The sequence below is a fragment of the Zingiber officinale genome, chromosome 10A (genome assembly GCF_018446385.1).
Source record: "Zingiber officinale cultivar Zhangliang chromosome 10A, Zo_v1.1, whole genome shotgun sequence".
Taxonomy (NCBI): Eukaryota; Viridiplantae; Streptophyta; class Magnoliopsida; order Zingiberales; family Zingiberaceae; genus Zingiber; species Zingiber officinale.
The window spans coordinates 52,943,182-52,958,940 of NC_056004.1; the positions used below are offsets into that span (position 1 = coordinate 52,943,182).

Here is a 15,759-nt window from a genome sequence, read left to right on the forward strand (position 1 = left end):
ACAACAACATCAATTTAGAGGAGGACCACATGAGGATCCAAATTAGCACTTAGATGTTTTCTATGAAATTTGTGGTACAATGAAGATGAATGAAGTACCAGTCAAAGCAGTTAAATTACTCTTATTTAGCTTTTCTTTAAGGGATAGAGCAAAACATTGGTTCTCTTCATTACCTGCAAAAAACATTACATCCTAGGAATAGTATGAGTAATTATTTAATTGCTAGCTTCAGACAATCTTACACTGAATCTCTCTATGAAGTGTGAGATAGATTCAAAAATATGCTTAGATCATGCCCTCACCATAGCTTAGAAAAATGGTTAGTAATCCACACATTTTATAATGGAATCAATTATCATACAAAGGTATCTCTTGACTCTGCGGCTAGGGGAGCACTTATGAACAAGAGTCCTGATGAAGTCAAAGAAATATTAGAGAGTGTGGCTCTTAATCATCATCAGTGGGTATCAGAAAGATATGGAAGTTATTTTCCTAGAAAGAACTAAAGACATAAATGGAAACAAGAAAAATGAACTTGGGTTTCCTTCCATGAAGCGCTTGTTTAAGGTCATTAGCTCGACCACCTCATTAGATTTATTGAAATCTCTCTCTTGGAGAGGTAAGATATTTTAGAACCCTCTTACCAAGGGCTCTCAGCTTTTCAACAAATATGTCTTCTTTCAAAGGTTCAACACTATCTTGTCCTTGTGACTCATGTGAAATGTATGTCTTGCCACCACCATGCTCAAAAAAGAATTGATTAGTAACAGTAGATAATTCAATTGAAATTTGATTTTTACCAATCACTAATATAAGTAAATCATCGAAGATAGTTTGATATTTAGATAAGGAAGGTCCTGGCTTAAGTGGTGGTCTTACTAAAAGAGGTGATTCTTGAGACTTTGCTTCTATTGCACAAGTCCCTACACTCTCAATATCATCTAGTTCATGTCCTACATCTAAAGTGACTAATGGTTGTGTGACTAAGGGGAGTGATTCTTGGGTCATCCCTACACATCCCTCCACAACGTGACTGTAAATTGGTTCAGGTGTACGAAGGAAAGGCTCTTCTAGATCTTTGATATTAGGAGGTAATGAAATTAAAGTGGTGCCTTCTGATTCATGATCCTCAAGCTCATCACAGTATTTTCTCATTATAGACTCTTACCAAGTTAAGAGATTTGTTAAAATTCTATTATTTGTTGAGTCTATTCTATCAGGTGTATCCTTCATTTCCTTGATATCCTTGCCTGATTCAGCTTGAAGAGATTGAAGCTCCTCTAAACCTTTCAAAATTCTATCCACCATAAACGATGATTGAGCTTCCATAGCATCTACATAGTTGCCTTGTCCCTTATTGAAGCTAAAATAAAAGTTGGGGTCCTTCGAGTCAAAGCCATATGTGTGTGAATTTGATGAGGTCATTTCATCTATTTTTCTATTGAGTTCATCTATTGATGTTCCCAAATTGCGTAGCTTGTAGCAACTTTTGATTGAATGACCTATTTCTTTGCAAGCTTTACAAAAAATTTTCTCTAACTTTTGAATGAAGTTAGAGAAAACACCCCTTCTTTCAACATGCAATCTATATGGACGGTCAAACAATGTTGGACAATTATCATATATATGACCAATTGCACAACAAATCTCATAGAAAAGAGTATTAGAGTTCACAATAGAAATTACATCAAAATTTTGAAATAGAGCTTTCAATCTAGTGTTCAGTTTAAACATGTTCATCTAAATAATTATAGACAAAATTAGATAGACATGAGGAATGCAAGATGAAATTGCAAATATTTCAATCACAAACTGAAGTGCTACAAATATAAAGTGCAGAATTTAAATTGGAAAATAGAATATTGCAGAAAAAGAAATAAGGAATGCAGTATGAAATTGCAAAAAAAAAAAATCTAAGACTAATTACAATTATGAAGAAGAAAAGAAAGAAAAATTTAGTCTAACTCAAATGATTATCTCTAATGTTATAAGCACAGTCCCCAACAAACCCACAGGAACTTGTTACGCAACCACAAGTGCATGATTTCATCGTTAGTAATAAAAGATATCAAACCCACAGGGATTGGTTATAAGAACTAGAGATGTCTTACAAAGAATTAGCTAAACGATTGACTAGGACAAGAAATGTGGTAAGTAAAGGCATAGCAATAGAAAAGTAAATGAGGAACTTGGTTTTTATAAGTGTTCTAGGAGTTTGGTTTTATTGTGATATTCATCAATGTAACATGGTTCACCAATTCATATTCTCAATTAACATGCATTTGTAGGAAGTCGCTGGTTTTCTCTTGTAAAAGACAATCGGTAAGGGACCTAGATCTACATCACTAGCAATCAAATAGATATGATTCCCATGAAGTCTATTAGCGGGACTGCCTGTCACTAGCATCCCTCGATTATACAACATAGAAACACATACCCTTCTCAATGTGCATAGTGATGAAGGTAATAATTGCATTCATCCATCCCACCTCCTTGTAGAGACTTGCTTCACCTTTCAAGATGACACCCTAGACATCCGTTAGCAAGATTGCTTATCACTAGCGTCCCTCGGTCATACGATCTAGATCATCCCTCTATGGGATCCACAAACATCACAAACATTCAATCAAACATGATAATTAAGTCCAAACACATGAATTCACATAAGATCAAATAGATACAAAACATGCTAACATCATCTAGATAAGAAATTGGCATATCCATGAGTTCTTACATCAAATCAAACCACAATTACTCCCTTAGTCCTAGAATAATGGATCTACTCTATGGCACAAAGATAGAGATCCGAAGACATAAAGATTACATGCATTCCAATCCCAAATTGAAGAGAAGAGAAGAGAAATACTTATCCAATGGCGATTCGTGATCTTCGGAACCAATCCTGAGCTTCAGAGTCGATGTGGAGATGGAGATGGCTTCGGATAGTCAGATTAAGGTTAGAGAAGGTGGAGATCAGCACCAAGATGGATCTCCCCAAAGGGAGAGCCTTCCTCCCATAGAAACACTACAAGAAAATATGGCTTCAGAAACTGATTTTTGAAACAAAAATAAAATCTATTTTAAATTTTAGTAAATTATAAACGGATTAGCTACGGAATTATTAATCCGTTCCACTTTTAAAAAAATAATATAGAAAAATATTTTTAAAACGGAATTTAAAATAAATTAGAAACAAAATTTATAAATTATTTTTTATAAATAAAAATAAATACAGATTAATAACGAAATTAGATACCAAATCCTATTGGTTTATAAATCTGTTTTAAAATATTTTAAACAGAAAAAAAAATCAGTTTATAATTTATATAATTTAAGAAAAAAAATTATTAAGTAATTATAAATATATTTTATTTTAATTAATCAAAAACCAAACCCTATTCTAATATAAAAGTTTGCGTTTTTTCTCCGCAATCCCGCACGGCTGCAAGCGTTATTTTCTTCTCCGGCTGCACCGGATCTTCTTCTCCGATCCCAAATCAGGCACAGCTCTAAGGCAGGAATGGCTCTGAGGGGCAAGCGATCTTCTTCTCTGGTCCCAAATCACGCACGACTCTAAGGCACCCAACGCTCCGGCTTAAGGGGCTCGCGATCTTCTTCTCCGGAGTTCTTTCCACGATCCACCGAACAAGATCAAGTTTAGGTAATCCTAATCTTCTTCTCCATCCTTCTTCTTTGTCCTAGAACTGCAGCACTAGTTGTGTCCTACTCATGCGATCGAGGTCATTCGCATGACCTAACCGTGTGGTGGTTGTCGCACGCGATGCCAATCGCTCGCACGACCTAATTGCGAGGTGGTTGCGCCTAGCCATTGCCGCAACCACCACATTGGTTGTAGCCTTGGTCATCTTGACTGCTGCCTTTCCACTGCCGTAGCCTTGGTCTCGTTGTCACTGCACATTTTTTTCTACATATGCTGCTTTGTTTGCCCCGTATGCAAGATTAAACTCTACTGTTTTTTTTATTTACTGTTTTATTAATAAAATTGTTTTTTCAACCAGATATTATTATTGCAATGTTTTATTATTGTTGTTTTCTTATTGTGCATACAAGTTGTTGTCTGATTGAAGCAATAATAAAACTTGATTGTCTAGGTTCCTATTTAGCTTAATTACGACCCAATTAGTCTTTTAATGTAATATGTGTTTTTAGAGAACGATTAGCTCTAGCTTATTTTGTTTATGAAAAATGTTTGTATAGTTTTTTTAAAATGAAGGAAATATGTCTACAAAATCAAAGGATGAGTTAAAAAAGTTTCTGCAGTACAGGACCATAATAAATTTCATGAATCTCTGCCACCCTCTCACATGGTTAAAAAAAGTTAATAATTCACAAAAGATTGAATATTCATGCCGTGAAAACCGGAGCTCCAAAGTCATCTATGATTCACACTATAGATCACATCCTAGAGATGATACACTGAATTGTGGAAATTTTAGTAAAAATGATGAAGCATCTTTTGGACCAAGAGAGCCATTTGTCACTGAAACAGTGATGCCACAAACTTCTTCTCGTATGATTGTTAATACCAATGAAGCTGTGTGTGATTCTGTTGATAATCTTGCCAATGACATATTTTTAGATGCCCTTGATGATGATGAATTATTGCAGGTAGGATTTATCAATTTCTTTGTTTAGGGAGTTCTAATCTAAAATTCAGATATGGTTGTCTACTAGAGGCTTCATATAAATCATAGTTATTATAAATTTCAGAGTATTGATGTAGACCAAATAGTTATGGAACACTATCAAGTAACTGGCACACCAGAAGGTTCTGTATCTAAATAGGCACCTTTCACTCCAGTCTCTAGAAGTTACATAGGATGCCCTCGTGAAGACGCATTGCCACTAAAACTCATTACTGTCTCAACTGAACTTCTTGATAATGCTTCTGAGCTTAGTCCTGAACACTGCAAAAATCTTAATCAGGAGCGGTTTGTCCTTGTATACATGTACTTGAATGCTTTGTTACATGAGAACTCTTTTCTCCTTAATGAATATTTTTTGTTGCCCCTAATATTCGTGCCAGTTTACATCTCAAAAATAAGATTCAGCATCTTGAGAAAGACCTTTCCCTTTCAAATCAAGATGAAGAAAGACAGAGATCATCTTTCACGGCATCAACAACTACTTCAAGGAATTTTCAACTTGAGAGGCCCTCAAGTATGACAGATCCTATCAACTTTAACTCCCAGGCTTACATAAGAAATGAACCAGGAGATACTATGACTTGGAGCTCACCTACTCCATCCTGTTATGCAAACCAGTTTGGGACTACATCTGCAGAAAGACAAGTATTTACTCCAAAGCTTCTTGACATTAATTACATTGAAGGATCTGGAGATAAAAAATGGAAAAGTTTAGACTTTCCATGGACAAAGAAACTTGAGGTGATTCCCTTTTAATTTCTCTGTGACTTTTCATCTTTATTATGTTTGGTACTATTGAGTTTTCCTTCTTCCTAGGCTAACAACAGAAAAGTGTTCGGTAATCACTCATTTCACCCCAATCAAAGAGAGGTGATCAATGCTACAATGAGTGGTTGTGATGTCTTTGTTTTAATGCCAACTGGTGGTGGAAAGAGTTTGACATACCAGGTATAATATCATTGTAGTCTATATACTTAATTTTGAATCTATTTTTCCTGTCTAATATGTACAAAAGTTTAGTCCCATTTTTCTTAATCCTCATTAGGGATTGTGATTCATATTTAAACTTTTATTGTTAAACCAATTTCTGCCATTCTAGGTAATATTATTTGAGAAGCATTACATAACTGCTATTTTGGAACTCATGTAGCACAAATATACTTTTCTTGGCTGGTTCTGTATATAGAAGTTTTGTTGCAGCTTCCTGCTCTCATCAGCTCTGGAGTAACATTAGTTGTCTATCCTCTTGTGTCACTCATTCAAGATCAAATTATGCATTTATTACAAGTACTATAGACAGTGTAATGAAGTTTCACTATTCATAAGTAAAATACTCTAAACTGAACTGTTTTACATGTTTTTTTTTAGCAGGCAAACATTCCTGCTACTTATCTTGGTGCCAATATTGAATGGGCTGAACAACAGGATATTTTTCGGGAAGTGATGTCTGATGTTTGCAAATACAAATTGCAGTATGTCACTCCAGAAAAAATTGCAAAGTAAGTTTTTTCTATACAACATAGGATTATCATATTGACATCAGTAGCTGTTTCATAATTCAACTACTTAGGCAGTGGACAATGTATTATATGCACAAACAAAACCATTAATGCTATAAAAGTTAAAATGTAGGTGATTCCAACATTGTTTGATCCACTATTTTTGTCATTTAGTAGTCGAATCATTAAAGCTTTTTTTATCCTTACATACTTTTGGTACTAAAATAACTAAAAAATTTCCTCATCAAGTTGCAGCTATGGTGACATCCAAGGTAGGGAAATGCTATGCATTTACTGGCTTTGAAGCACTGAAGGAGTTGTTCCTTTTGAGGTAAGATGCCCTCCCTAAATGCACTTCTTTCTATTGTTTCATCCTCATGTTTCCATTACTTGGATCTATGGGTATATACCCTAGATTTATGTTAATATTTTAAAGACTAGCTCCAGTTTACAATAGACCAGATACCACATTATTCCAATAATTTAAACATCTGATAAATTTATTAAATATTTGACATTTAGATATAAATTCAGTGTATCTTATTTGTTCTATTTTATATTGACATATATGATGTATAATTGTAGAAAAAAAAGATTTGGGATGAGATGTGGATGAATTTGAAGTTTTTGAACGAATGCATAAAAGAAAGCAAGGTACTGGAGAGTTTGTGGATAACAAATCGGCTCGAGTTAGTGTAAGTAAACATAATTAATTATTCATTAATTTTTTATTATCTTATATTAATTCTTGTTTATTTTTTTATTTGTTAAATTAATATAAACTATTGTAATATGGACAGGAACAATATAAAGAGAGACAAAATGTTGATGATCAGTCTACTCAGTCTTCATTCAATCTCAAGTCATGGTGATGTAGTGGACGACCTATGCAAGGGGAGGGTGTACGGATTTGAATGCAATCAACACTTTAGAAGATCATACAATGGAAGTTCCAATGAAATGTGCTCCCATGAGAAGAACAAGAAATTATTTCAAGAAATTGAAGACGTGCGTGTTACTAGCAAGAGGATGGAGGAAGAAATTACTAAAAGCAAAAATAAATTGGAATTTGTTATCAAAGAAAATAGATAGATGGAAGAACAACTTATCCAGGAAGGTAGGCAAAGAGAAGAAAGTCTAAAGGAGATGGTTCGAAAAATGATTCAAGAGGTGGGATATACAAATCATTTATATCTAAGAGGATCTGGTCCCCGTGAGTGTTGTGATAAGTGAAATAAAGATTAAATTACTTTATCTTTGATTAATGGTTAAATGTATTTAGATTATATGAATATTTATTTATTTCAATATTAATTGTACGATACTTTTGCATTAAAATTAATTATTTTAAATATTTTTAATTTATTTGAAATGTGTGATTGTTGAAAGTACTATGTAGATGAGAAATATAAAAATATAATATAATATAAATTTAGTAATAAATTTAAAAATGATTATATACAAATTTATAAATAAAATTATAAACAGATTTATAAACAGATTAAAATTATATTTGATATGTTATTTGAGACAGATTAATTACGGATTTAAAACAAAATTTAAGACAGAATTTATATACGAATTTATAAACAGAATTATAAATAAATTTATAAACAGATTAAAATTATATTTGTTATATAATTTGAAACAGACTAATGACGAATTTAAAATAAAATTAGAAATGATATTTTTATTTTTAATTAATTTCATTTGGTCAAAATAAAACAGATTCATAAACAATTTTTTAATCTGTTTTTGAAATTAGAGACAGAATATTTTCGTCTCAAATTTAGCTACGGGGCTTTCACTAACGGATATTTGAAACAGAATATTCCGTCTCAAATATCCTTTAGAGACAGAAAAATGACTTTCAAAGACAGAATTTTTCGTCTCTGAAGGCCTGTTTTCTTGTAGTGAAAGGGGAAGAACCCCCCTTTTATAGAGCTGGGCACTGGCACCACACGGCCCGTGACACGACCGTGTAACCTTCACATAGCCTCTTTCTTCTTGTTCTCTGCCAGGATGACACGACCGTGTAGATTCACACCACTGCATTAGTTTTGGATGGGTTACATGACCATGTGGCTCACACGGCCTAGCTGTTCTTGCTCTTTGGAAATGTTGCACAACCGTGTAGATCACACAGCCAACCTCTGCTTGCTCTCTAGAAATGTTGCACGACCATGTGGATCACACGGCCATGCTCTGGTTGTACTGGAGGGGTGAGATGACTGCGTGGATTCACACGGTCATGCCTTGCTCCTTCTCTGGTAATGCCACACGACCATGTGGCTTCACATGGCCAGAGTTATCCTTCTCCTTGCTTCTTTGACATGGTTGTGTGGGTCACACGGCCAGTGCTATTTGCATTTGGTTGTTGTCTAAATCAACCACGAACGTCGTCTTCTCTTTAAATTCGACTCCTATCAATCAGAAATGCACAAAGAGTAGATCTCCGAATAAAGAAGTGTAATTATGCTAAAAGTAAGACAATGAGTATTAAAATGCATAGATAAAGCATGCGTAAAGTATGTGAATGTGCGTCAAAACATGCATAAAAGTATATATAATCTATGCACATCAACATCTATGATAAATTCTTACAAAGTTTCTATGGATCTTTCATTAATTAGACTAAATGAGTTATTTTCTAAGTATTAATTGCATGAACAAACTAATGCTACTTTGGTTGAGAAAAGTGTTGTGTTACTTGTAGGAAAACTCCCAAACAAGAAGTTGAAGCCCAAGTACCAACCTAAACCTAAAGACGAAGACAAGATCACCGCCAAACTGGTCAACCTAGTTTGAAAATTATATAAAAAGAAGAAAGGATTCACGAAACACAAAATCAAGAAGGTGATCCAAATAAAGGTCAAAGGGAGTCAGTCAAAACCAAGTCAGACTCCAAAGAGCAAGTCAAAAATTATATGTTACGGTTACAACAAAAAAGAACACTTCAAATCGACATGTCTAAACCTCAAAGAAGACAAGAAGAAAAAGAGGAAGAAGGCTCTAAAAGCTACTTGGGACAAATCTTCATCAAAAGACTTAGAGGAAGAAGAATAAGCTCAAGCAAGCTTTCTTGCATTACCAGCACAGGAACAAGTGGTCGAAACTCAGTCTGAGTCTGAAATAGAAGTTGAATCCAAAGCTGAGTCTGAGAGAAGTCATGGATCCATATCCATTTTTTAAGGACCAAACACCAATGTAAGTTATGCATTAGTGGAAAAATTATATAACATAATATCTTACTTAACTCATAAATTAGCTATGTCCAATGTCTGAGTTAAGTCACTCCAAAAGGAGGTAATAACCCATAAGGAGAAGACTAACCCAAGTGCTTTCACTGAGCAACTTTAAAGTGGAACTTCAACTCAAGTCCAACAACTTGAGGAAGAAAATTTCACATTGAAAACTCAAGTCAAAGAACTTAAGAATTCATTGGAACAATTTACTTTTGGCTCTAAAAATCTTGATATAATTCTTGGGAAACAAAGAGCCATATACAATAGATTTGGACTAGGATACAAGGTTAAGTTTCATTTCAAATCATATTTATCAATTATAAATAGAAATAGAAACCAAGTCCAAGCATGCACTCCTAAATCAAACTTGAATAATCAAGTTCAATCAAACCAATATTGGATCCCTAATGGTCAAATTCGCTACCTAGATAGACCATATCGATGTTGTGATCCAGGGGGAGCCAATAGAAAAACTATTTTTGTGATTAGATAAAGTTGATTGATTGCTTGATTTATTATTTTAATATGCATGCTTAATTTAGCATGGTTAGGTAAGGACTTAGGTTTGATTGAGACTTGCTCAACCTAATACCTGTTGGAATATATACTAAAAGCCTAGCTTTCTGTATAAACATTTATTTAGAAATAAAAATCACATTGGTTAAATGTCTATATTTATGCTAAGTGTAGTTGTCCATTTAATTTATATTGTAGATAACATGGTGTGAGGAGACACACAGAAGATCATGTTATCAGATCCTTATAAATTATAAATAGTAGCTCACAACCAAGATGGAATGGGACAAACCATTGGAGTGGTTGTAGTGTAATTTGGTAATAGTTTATCTTGACTATAATATTACACTAGTACACTATGAGTGTATTGAGCAGGACCATTTGAGGTAGTTTCTTTTATATTGACTATGTAAAAGAATAAAACCTCTGTTATTATGGAAGTGCATACTCTTAATCATGATATAATAACAAGCACGTATATTTATTTCTTTAATTTATGAAAGGGTACAATTTAGTTTGTTAAATTAATAAACCTGATAAGTTGGGAAATGATATTATTTATATGGTGTGTTGTTGATTATAGAATGAAACTGTTCCTAGTAATCTAGATTGTGATGTCCCCTTGAGGAGCTCATAAGGATTGTCATGTAAACCTTGCAGGTGGACTTAGTCCGACATGATAATGAAGTTGAGTGGTACTACTCTTGGAGCTAGATATTAATTAAGTGAGTTGTCAGTAACTCATTTAATTAGTGGGCATTCGATATCTTAAACACAGGGAGATTAATGCACTCATGATAAGAGGGAGCCCATAATGTAATTTGGGATTTTTATGGTAGTTCAATAATAACTCTTTAGTGGTATGAGTTATTATTGATGAACTTGAGTTGGGTGTTCAGGGCAAACACAGGAAGCTCAAGCTCATCGGGAGACCAAAACCAATTTCTGTTCTCGGTCCCTGTTGTAGCTTCTATAATGCCTTGTATCCACAATGTCCACTTCTTACCCAAGTAATGGGCCGGACACATCCTTGCTTGGAGCAAGGGGGCCGACCAAGCATTATGATGGAGCTCATGTAGTGGTCGGCCAAGCCATGCTTGGTGACCAAGCATGGGGCCGGCCATAGGTAAAGGAAAAAGGAAGTTTTATTTAAAATAAAATTTTGTTAAAATCTTTCCTTATTTGTAGTTATCTATAATGGTTAAAAGAGAGATTTTATTTTGTTAAAATCTTTCCTTTTTTTGTAGTTATCTACAATGGTTAAAAGAATGATTTTAATTTCCTTTTATAGCCATCCTCATGGTTTTAAAAGAGAGTTTTAAAATTTTAAAATCTTTCCTTTTATAGCTACCTACAAAAGATTAAAGAGAGATTTTAATTTTGTTAAAATCTTTCCTTATTTGTAGTTATCTATAATGTTTAAAAGAGAGATTTTAATTTTTGATAAAACTTTCTCTTTTTGTAACCATGATTTAAAAGGAGAAGTTTTAATTAATCTTTCCTTTTTTTGTAGTTGTCTACATGTTTTAAAAGAGAGAGATTAATTTTAAATTTTTCTTTATTGTCATGTACAATAGGAAATTTAGAAAAGAGAGATTTTAATTGTTGTTAAAATTTCCTTTTTTTAAATGGGAGACCACAAATAAGGAAGTTTTAATTATGTTTAAAACTTTCCTTTTTTGCCTAGACCAAGGATTATAAAAGAGAAGGAGAGGGTGCCTCATGAGGACACACAACCCTATTCTCTCCTCTCTTTTTCTTGGTGTGGCCCCTTCCTCCCTCTCTTTTCTCTTCCTTAGGCCGGCAACATACCATCATCTCTTCTCTTCTTTTCTTCTTTCTAAGTTGGCACTCATCTCTTCTTGGTGGCCAAAACTTGAAAGACTTGGAGAAGACTCTATCTTGGTGGTTGGCTACTTGGAGGAGAAGAAGAAGAGAAGGAGTTTCCTATTTTGGCATCCCTTGGTGGCTCGAGAGTCTTGGAGGAGAAGAAGTGGTTCGAGTGGATTCCATCTTGGTAGATCGTTGCCCACACAACGTCTAAGAGGAGGAGAGGAATACAACAGAAGATCAAGAGATCTTTAGATACAAAGAAAAGTATAACTAGCTATTTGTTTCCGCATCATAACTAGTTCATGTTCTTTGTATAGATCTTGAAAAACCAAACACAAGAGGCTATCGATTTTAAGTTATCATTTTTGTTATCGATTTTATTTTTTGATTTCATGTTTCGATAATGTGCTACTATTGAGGTCTCTATAGTTAAATCTATTTTACTGTAAGAAGTTAAATATCTGATTTCTTTGAGAGGCTTTGTCTAGGAAGTTGTGGATGATCCCATACCCAAGAAGGCCTAGTGCCTCACCATGTTTAATCTGGAAGCCGATCTTTGAAATAGATATTTGATAACTTCTGTAATATGATTTAACTTAGGAAGATCACATCGGTTAAACTTGGAGTAAAAATGTTAAGTATCGTTTCCAATCCAAGTTTAACTTCTGAAGGACAATTTGGATTAATAATGTTAAACATCGTTTGCAATCCAAATTTAACTTCAGTAGAGCACATGGGTAGGTAGGATAGTTCTATGCTTGTACAAATTTTTGTACAGGGGAACTAGGACGGTATTCCGAGTAACAACCAATAATTGGTATCATAGCTAGGTTTTAGCCTCTGTGTGTTTGGTTTTAGTTTAATTATGCACATGTCATACATAATTTAGGCATGATAATAGTAGGATGTGCAAATAAATTAACTCTGTAGTTGTAGGCATCCTAGATCCAACTATTATGGCCATGTTCTGTTTGTGTGTAATTGGACCCTTGGACATGTCGAGGGCATTTTATGTGTTTGCATGATTGTAATATTAAATACATCAGGAGCTGTATTAGTTATTAGAATTTTACATTTTGTTTGATTTAGATTATATGTACATTCCTTCGTGGAATATAGGATTGATAAATGTAAAATTTTATTTTTGTCGTGGATCGTATCCTTGCGAGGCATGAGACTATTTGAGGACCAGAGGCGCAGCGGAAAAAGAAGCTTAGATGCGGCGACTAGACCCGATGGCGGTGGCTAAAGTGTTGGAATGTATACTAAAAGCCTAGCTTTTTATATAAACATTTATTTAGAAATAAGAATCACATTGGTCAAATGTCTACATTTATGCTAAGTGTAGTTGTTCAATTAATTTGTATTGTAGATAACATGGTGTGTGGTGTTACACACAGAAGATCATGTTATTAGTTCCTTATAAATTATAAATAGTATCTCATGACTAAGATGGATAGGAACAAACCATTGGAACAGTCGTAGTGTAATTTGGTATTAGTTTATCTTGACTATAAAATTACACTAGTACACTCTGAGTGTATTGAGCAGGACCATTTGAGGTAGTTTTTTTTATACTGACTATATAAAAGAATAATACCTCTGTTATTATGGAAGTGCGTACTCTTAATCATGATATAATAACAAGCACATATACTTAATATTTATTTCTTTAATTTATCAAAGGGTGTGATTTAGCTCGTTAAATCAATAGGCTCGATAAATTTGGAAATGATATTATTTATATGGTGTGTTGTTGATTATAGAATGAAACTGTGTCCTAGTAATTTAGGTTGATGATGTCCCCTTGAGGAGCTCATAAGGATTGTCATGTAAACCCTATAGGTAGACTTAGTCCGACATGACAATAAGGTTGAGTGGTACTACTCTTGGAGCTAGATATTAATTTAGTGAGTTGTCAGTAACTCATTTAATTAATAGGCATTCAATATCTTAAATACAGGGAGACTAACACACTCATGATAAGAAGGAGTCCATATAGTAATATGGGATTGGTGCGGTAGTGCAATAATAACTCTTTAGTGGTATGAGCTATTATTGATGAACTTGAGTTGGGTGTTCGGGGCGAACACAGGAAGCTCAAGCTCATCGGGAGACCAAAACTAATTCCTCCTCTCGGTCCCTATTGTAGCCTCTTATTTATAAAGTCTTATATCCACCAAACACAACTTCTTACCCACCTTAAGGTGGCCGGCCAAGCTTAGCTTGGAGCCCAAGCTAGGGTCGGCCAAACCAAGGTTAGATGGGTTCAAGTTGTGGCTGGCCCTAGCTTGGAGCCCAAGCAAGGGTGGCCGACCACATTCACATTGCAAGAGAGTTTTAAAATTATAAATCTTTCCTTTTATAGCTTTCTACAAAGGCTTAAGAGAAAGGTTTATCTTTCCTTATTATTAGTTAAAAGGAAGATTTTTATTTTTTGATAAATTTTAAATCTTTTCTTATGTGGAAGCCATGGTTTTGAAAAAGAGTTTTAAAATTATAAATCTTTCCTATTATAGCTTTCTACAAAGGATTAAGAGAAAGGTTTGATATCTTTCCTTATTTGTAGTTTAAAGGAAGATTTTAATTTTTGATAAAACTTTCCTTTTTGTAACCATCCATATGTTTTAAAAGAGAGATTTTAATTTATAAAACTTTCCTTTTATAACCAACCATTAAGGGATTTAAAGAAAGAAATTTTTTAATTAAAATTTCTTACCGGAAACAATTAAGAAAATTTTAATTTTTTGTTTAAAACTTTCCTTGTTTGGAGGACAAGGTAGGGGCCGACCATTAAAGGATTATAAGGAAGTTTTTAATTAAAACTTCCTTCTTAGACATTGGCAAGGAATATAAGGAAGTTTTAGTTATGTTTAAAACTTTCCTTATTTGCCAAGACCAAGGAATATAAAAGAGAGGGTAGAGGTGTCTCACCTCATAATAACACATCTATTATTCCTCTCCTCTCTTCCTTGGTGGTGGTCGGCCCTCTTCTTCCTCCTTTTCTTCTTCCTTGGTGGCCAGCGGCATCTCATCTCAAGGAGTTCAAGGTGGCCGGATCTTGTTAGAGGAAGAAGGAGAGATAGAAGGCTTTGTTTCTTAGCGTCCCTTGGAGCTTGGTTGGTGGCTGAAGTTCTTCATCTCAAGGAGGCTGTTGGTGGCCGAAACTTGCAAGGAGAATAAGGAAGCTTGGGTGCGTTCTCGTCTCGGTAGATCGTCCCCCACACGACGTACAAGATGAGAAGAGGAATACGGCAGAAGATCGTGAGGTCTATAAGCAACAAAAGGTATAACTAGTTATTAGTTTTCGCATCATAACTAGTTCATCTTTTGTATGGATTTTGAAATACCAAACACAAGAGGCTAACGATTCTAGGTTTCAGATTTATGATTCGAATTTGTGTTTCTTTTGTTTTTCGATCTTGTGATTCGATTGTTCTTATTGGTTAAACCTAGGGTTACTATAAGGAGATTAAATATTAAATTTCGTTGAAAGGCTTTGTCTAGGAAGTGGTGGATGCTCCCATAACCAAGAAGGCCTAGTGCCTCGCCATGTTTAACCTGGAAGTCGATCTCTGAAATAAATATTTAATCAAATTTGTAACATGGGTGGATTTGGATCAATAATGTTAAGCATCATTTGCGATCCAAGTCTAAACCACCAAGAACAGATAAGTTGAATTTGGAATCAATAATATTAAGTTCTGTTTGCAATTCCAAATTTAATTTCTAAAGAACACAATAGGTTGTTAGGAAAGGTTAAGAACTTGTATAAAATTTTTGTACAGGGAAACTAGTATGATATTCTGAGTAGTAACCAACATAAAGATGGTAGCAGCTAGGGTTGATGGTACACGGAGGACAGCTATAGATAAAGGTCATAATAGTTGGAAAATTATTTTTCTTATTTATTGCCTTTTATGTTGTGTGTGCTTGTTTTTGTATGCTTGTGTGCATGTTAAAATTCCTAGTTCTAAATAACTAACTAGGAAAAGAATT

General features: G+C 34.2%; 1 protein-coding gene and 1 non-coding gene across 4 annotated transcripts; one reads left to right on the forward strand and one right to left on the reverse strand.

Moving 5' to 3' along the window:
- Nucleotides 1-203: 203 nt before the first annotated feature.
- Nucleotides 204-310, reverse strand: LOC122028414. Its single transcript, XR_006124798.1, has one exon. It is a non-coding gene; the product is annotated as a small nucleolar RNA R71 (small nucleolar RNA).
- A 3,187-nt stretch (nt 311-3,497) lies between these two features.
- Nucleotides 3,498-6,497, forward strand: LOC122026240 (ATP-dependent DNA helicase Q-like 4A). Of its 3 annotated transcripts, none has more exons than XM_042584897.1 (5): nt 3,498-3,661; nt 5,048-5,408; nt 5,484-5,615; nt 6,039-6,166; nt 6,416-6,497. In XM_042584897.1, exons 2-5 carry the CDS (start codon nt 5,184-5,186, stop codon nt 6,468-6,470), a joined length of 540 nt encoding a protein of 179 aa, XP_042440831.1. In that variant the 5' UTR covers nt 3,498-3,661; nt 5,048-5,183; the 3' UTR covers nt 6,471-6,497. The 3 variants fall into 3 exon arrangements, with proteins under 3 accessions (XP_042440831.1, XP_042440833.1, XP_042440832.1); XM_042584899.1 differs by having other exon boundaries at nt 6,422-6,497; XM_042584898.1 differs by lacking the exon at nt 3,498-3,661 and adding an exon at nt 4,544-4,952.
- Nucleotides 6,498-15,759: the final 9,262 nt, after the last annotated feature.

What these genes read in the sequence shown, in the direction of transcription:
- LOC122026240 (XM_042584897.1), top strand. Translation starts at nt 5,184, where the DNA reads ATGACAGATCCTATCAACTTTAACTCCCAGGCTTACATAAGAAATGAA. An exon ending in CATGGACAAAGAAACTTGAG is followed by an intron (nt 5,409 to 5,483) that starts GTGATTCCCTTT and finishes CCTTCTTCCTAG; the next exon opens with GCTAACAACAGAAAAGTGTT. An exon ending in GAAAGAGTTTGACATACCAG is followed by an intron (nt 5,616 to 6,038) that starts GTATAATATCAT and finishes TTTTTTTAGCAG; the next exon opens with GCAAACATTCCTGCTACTTA.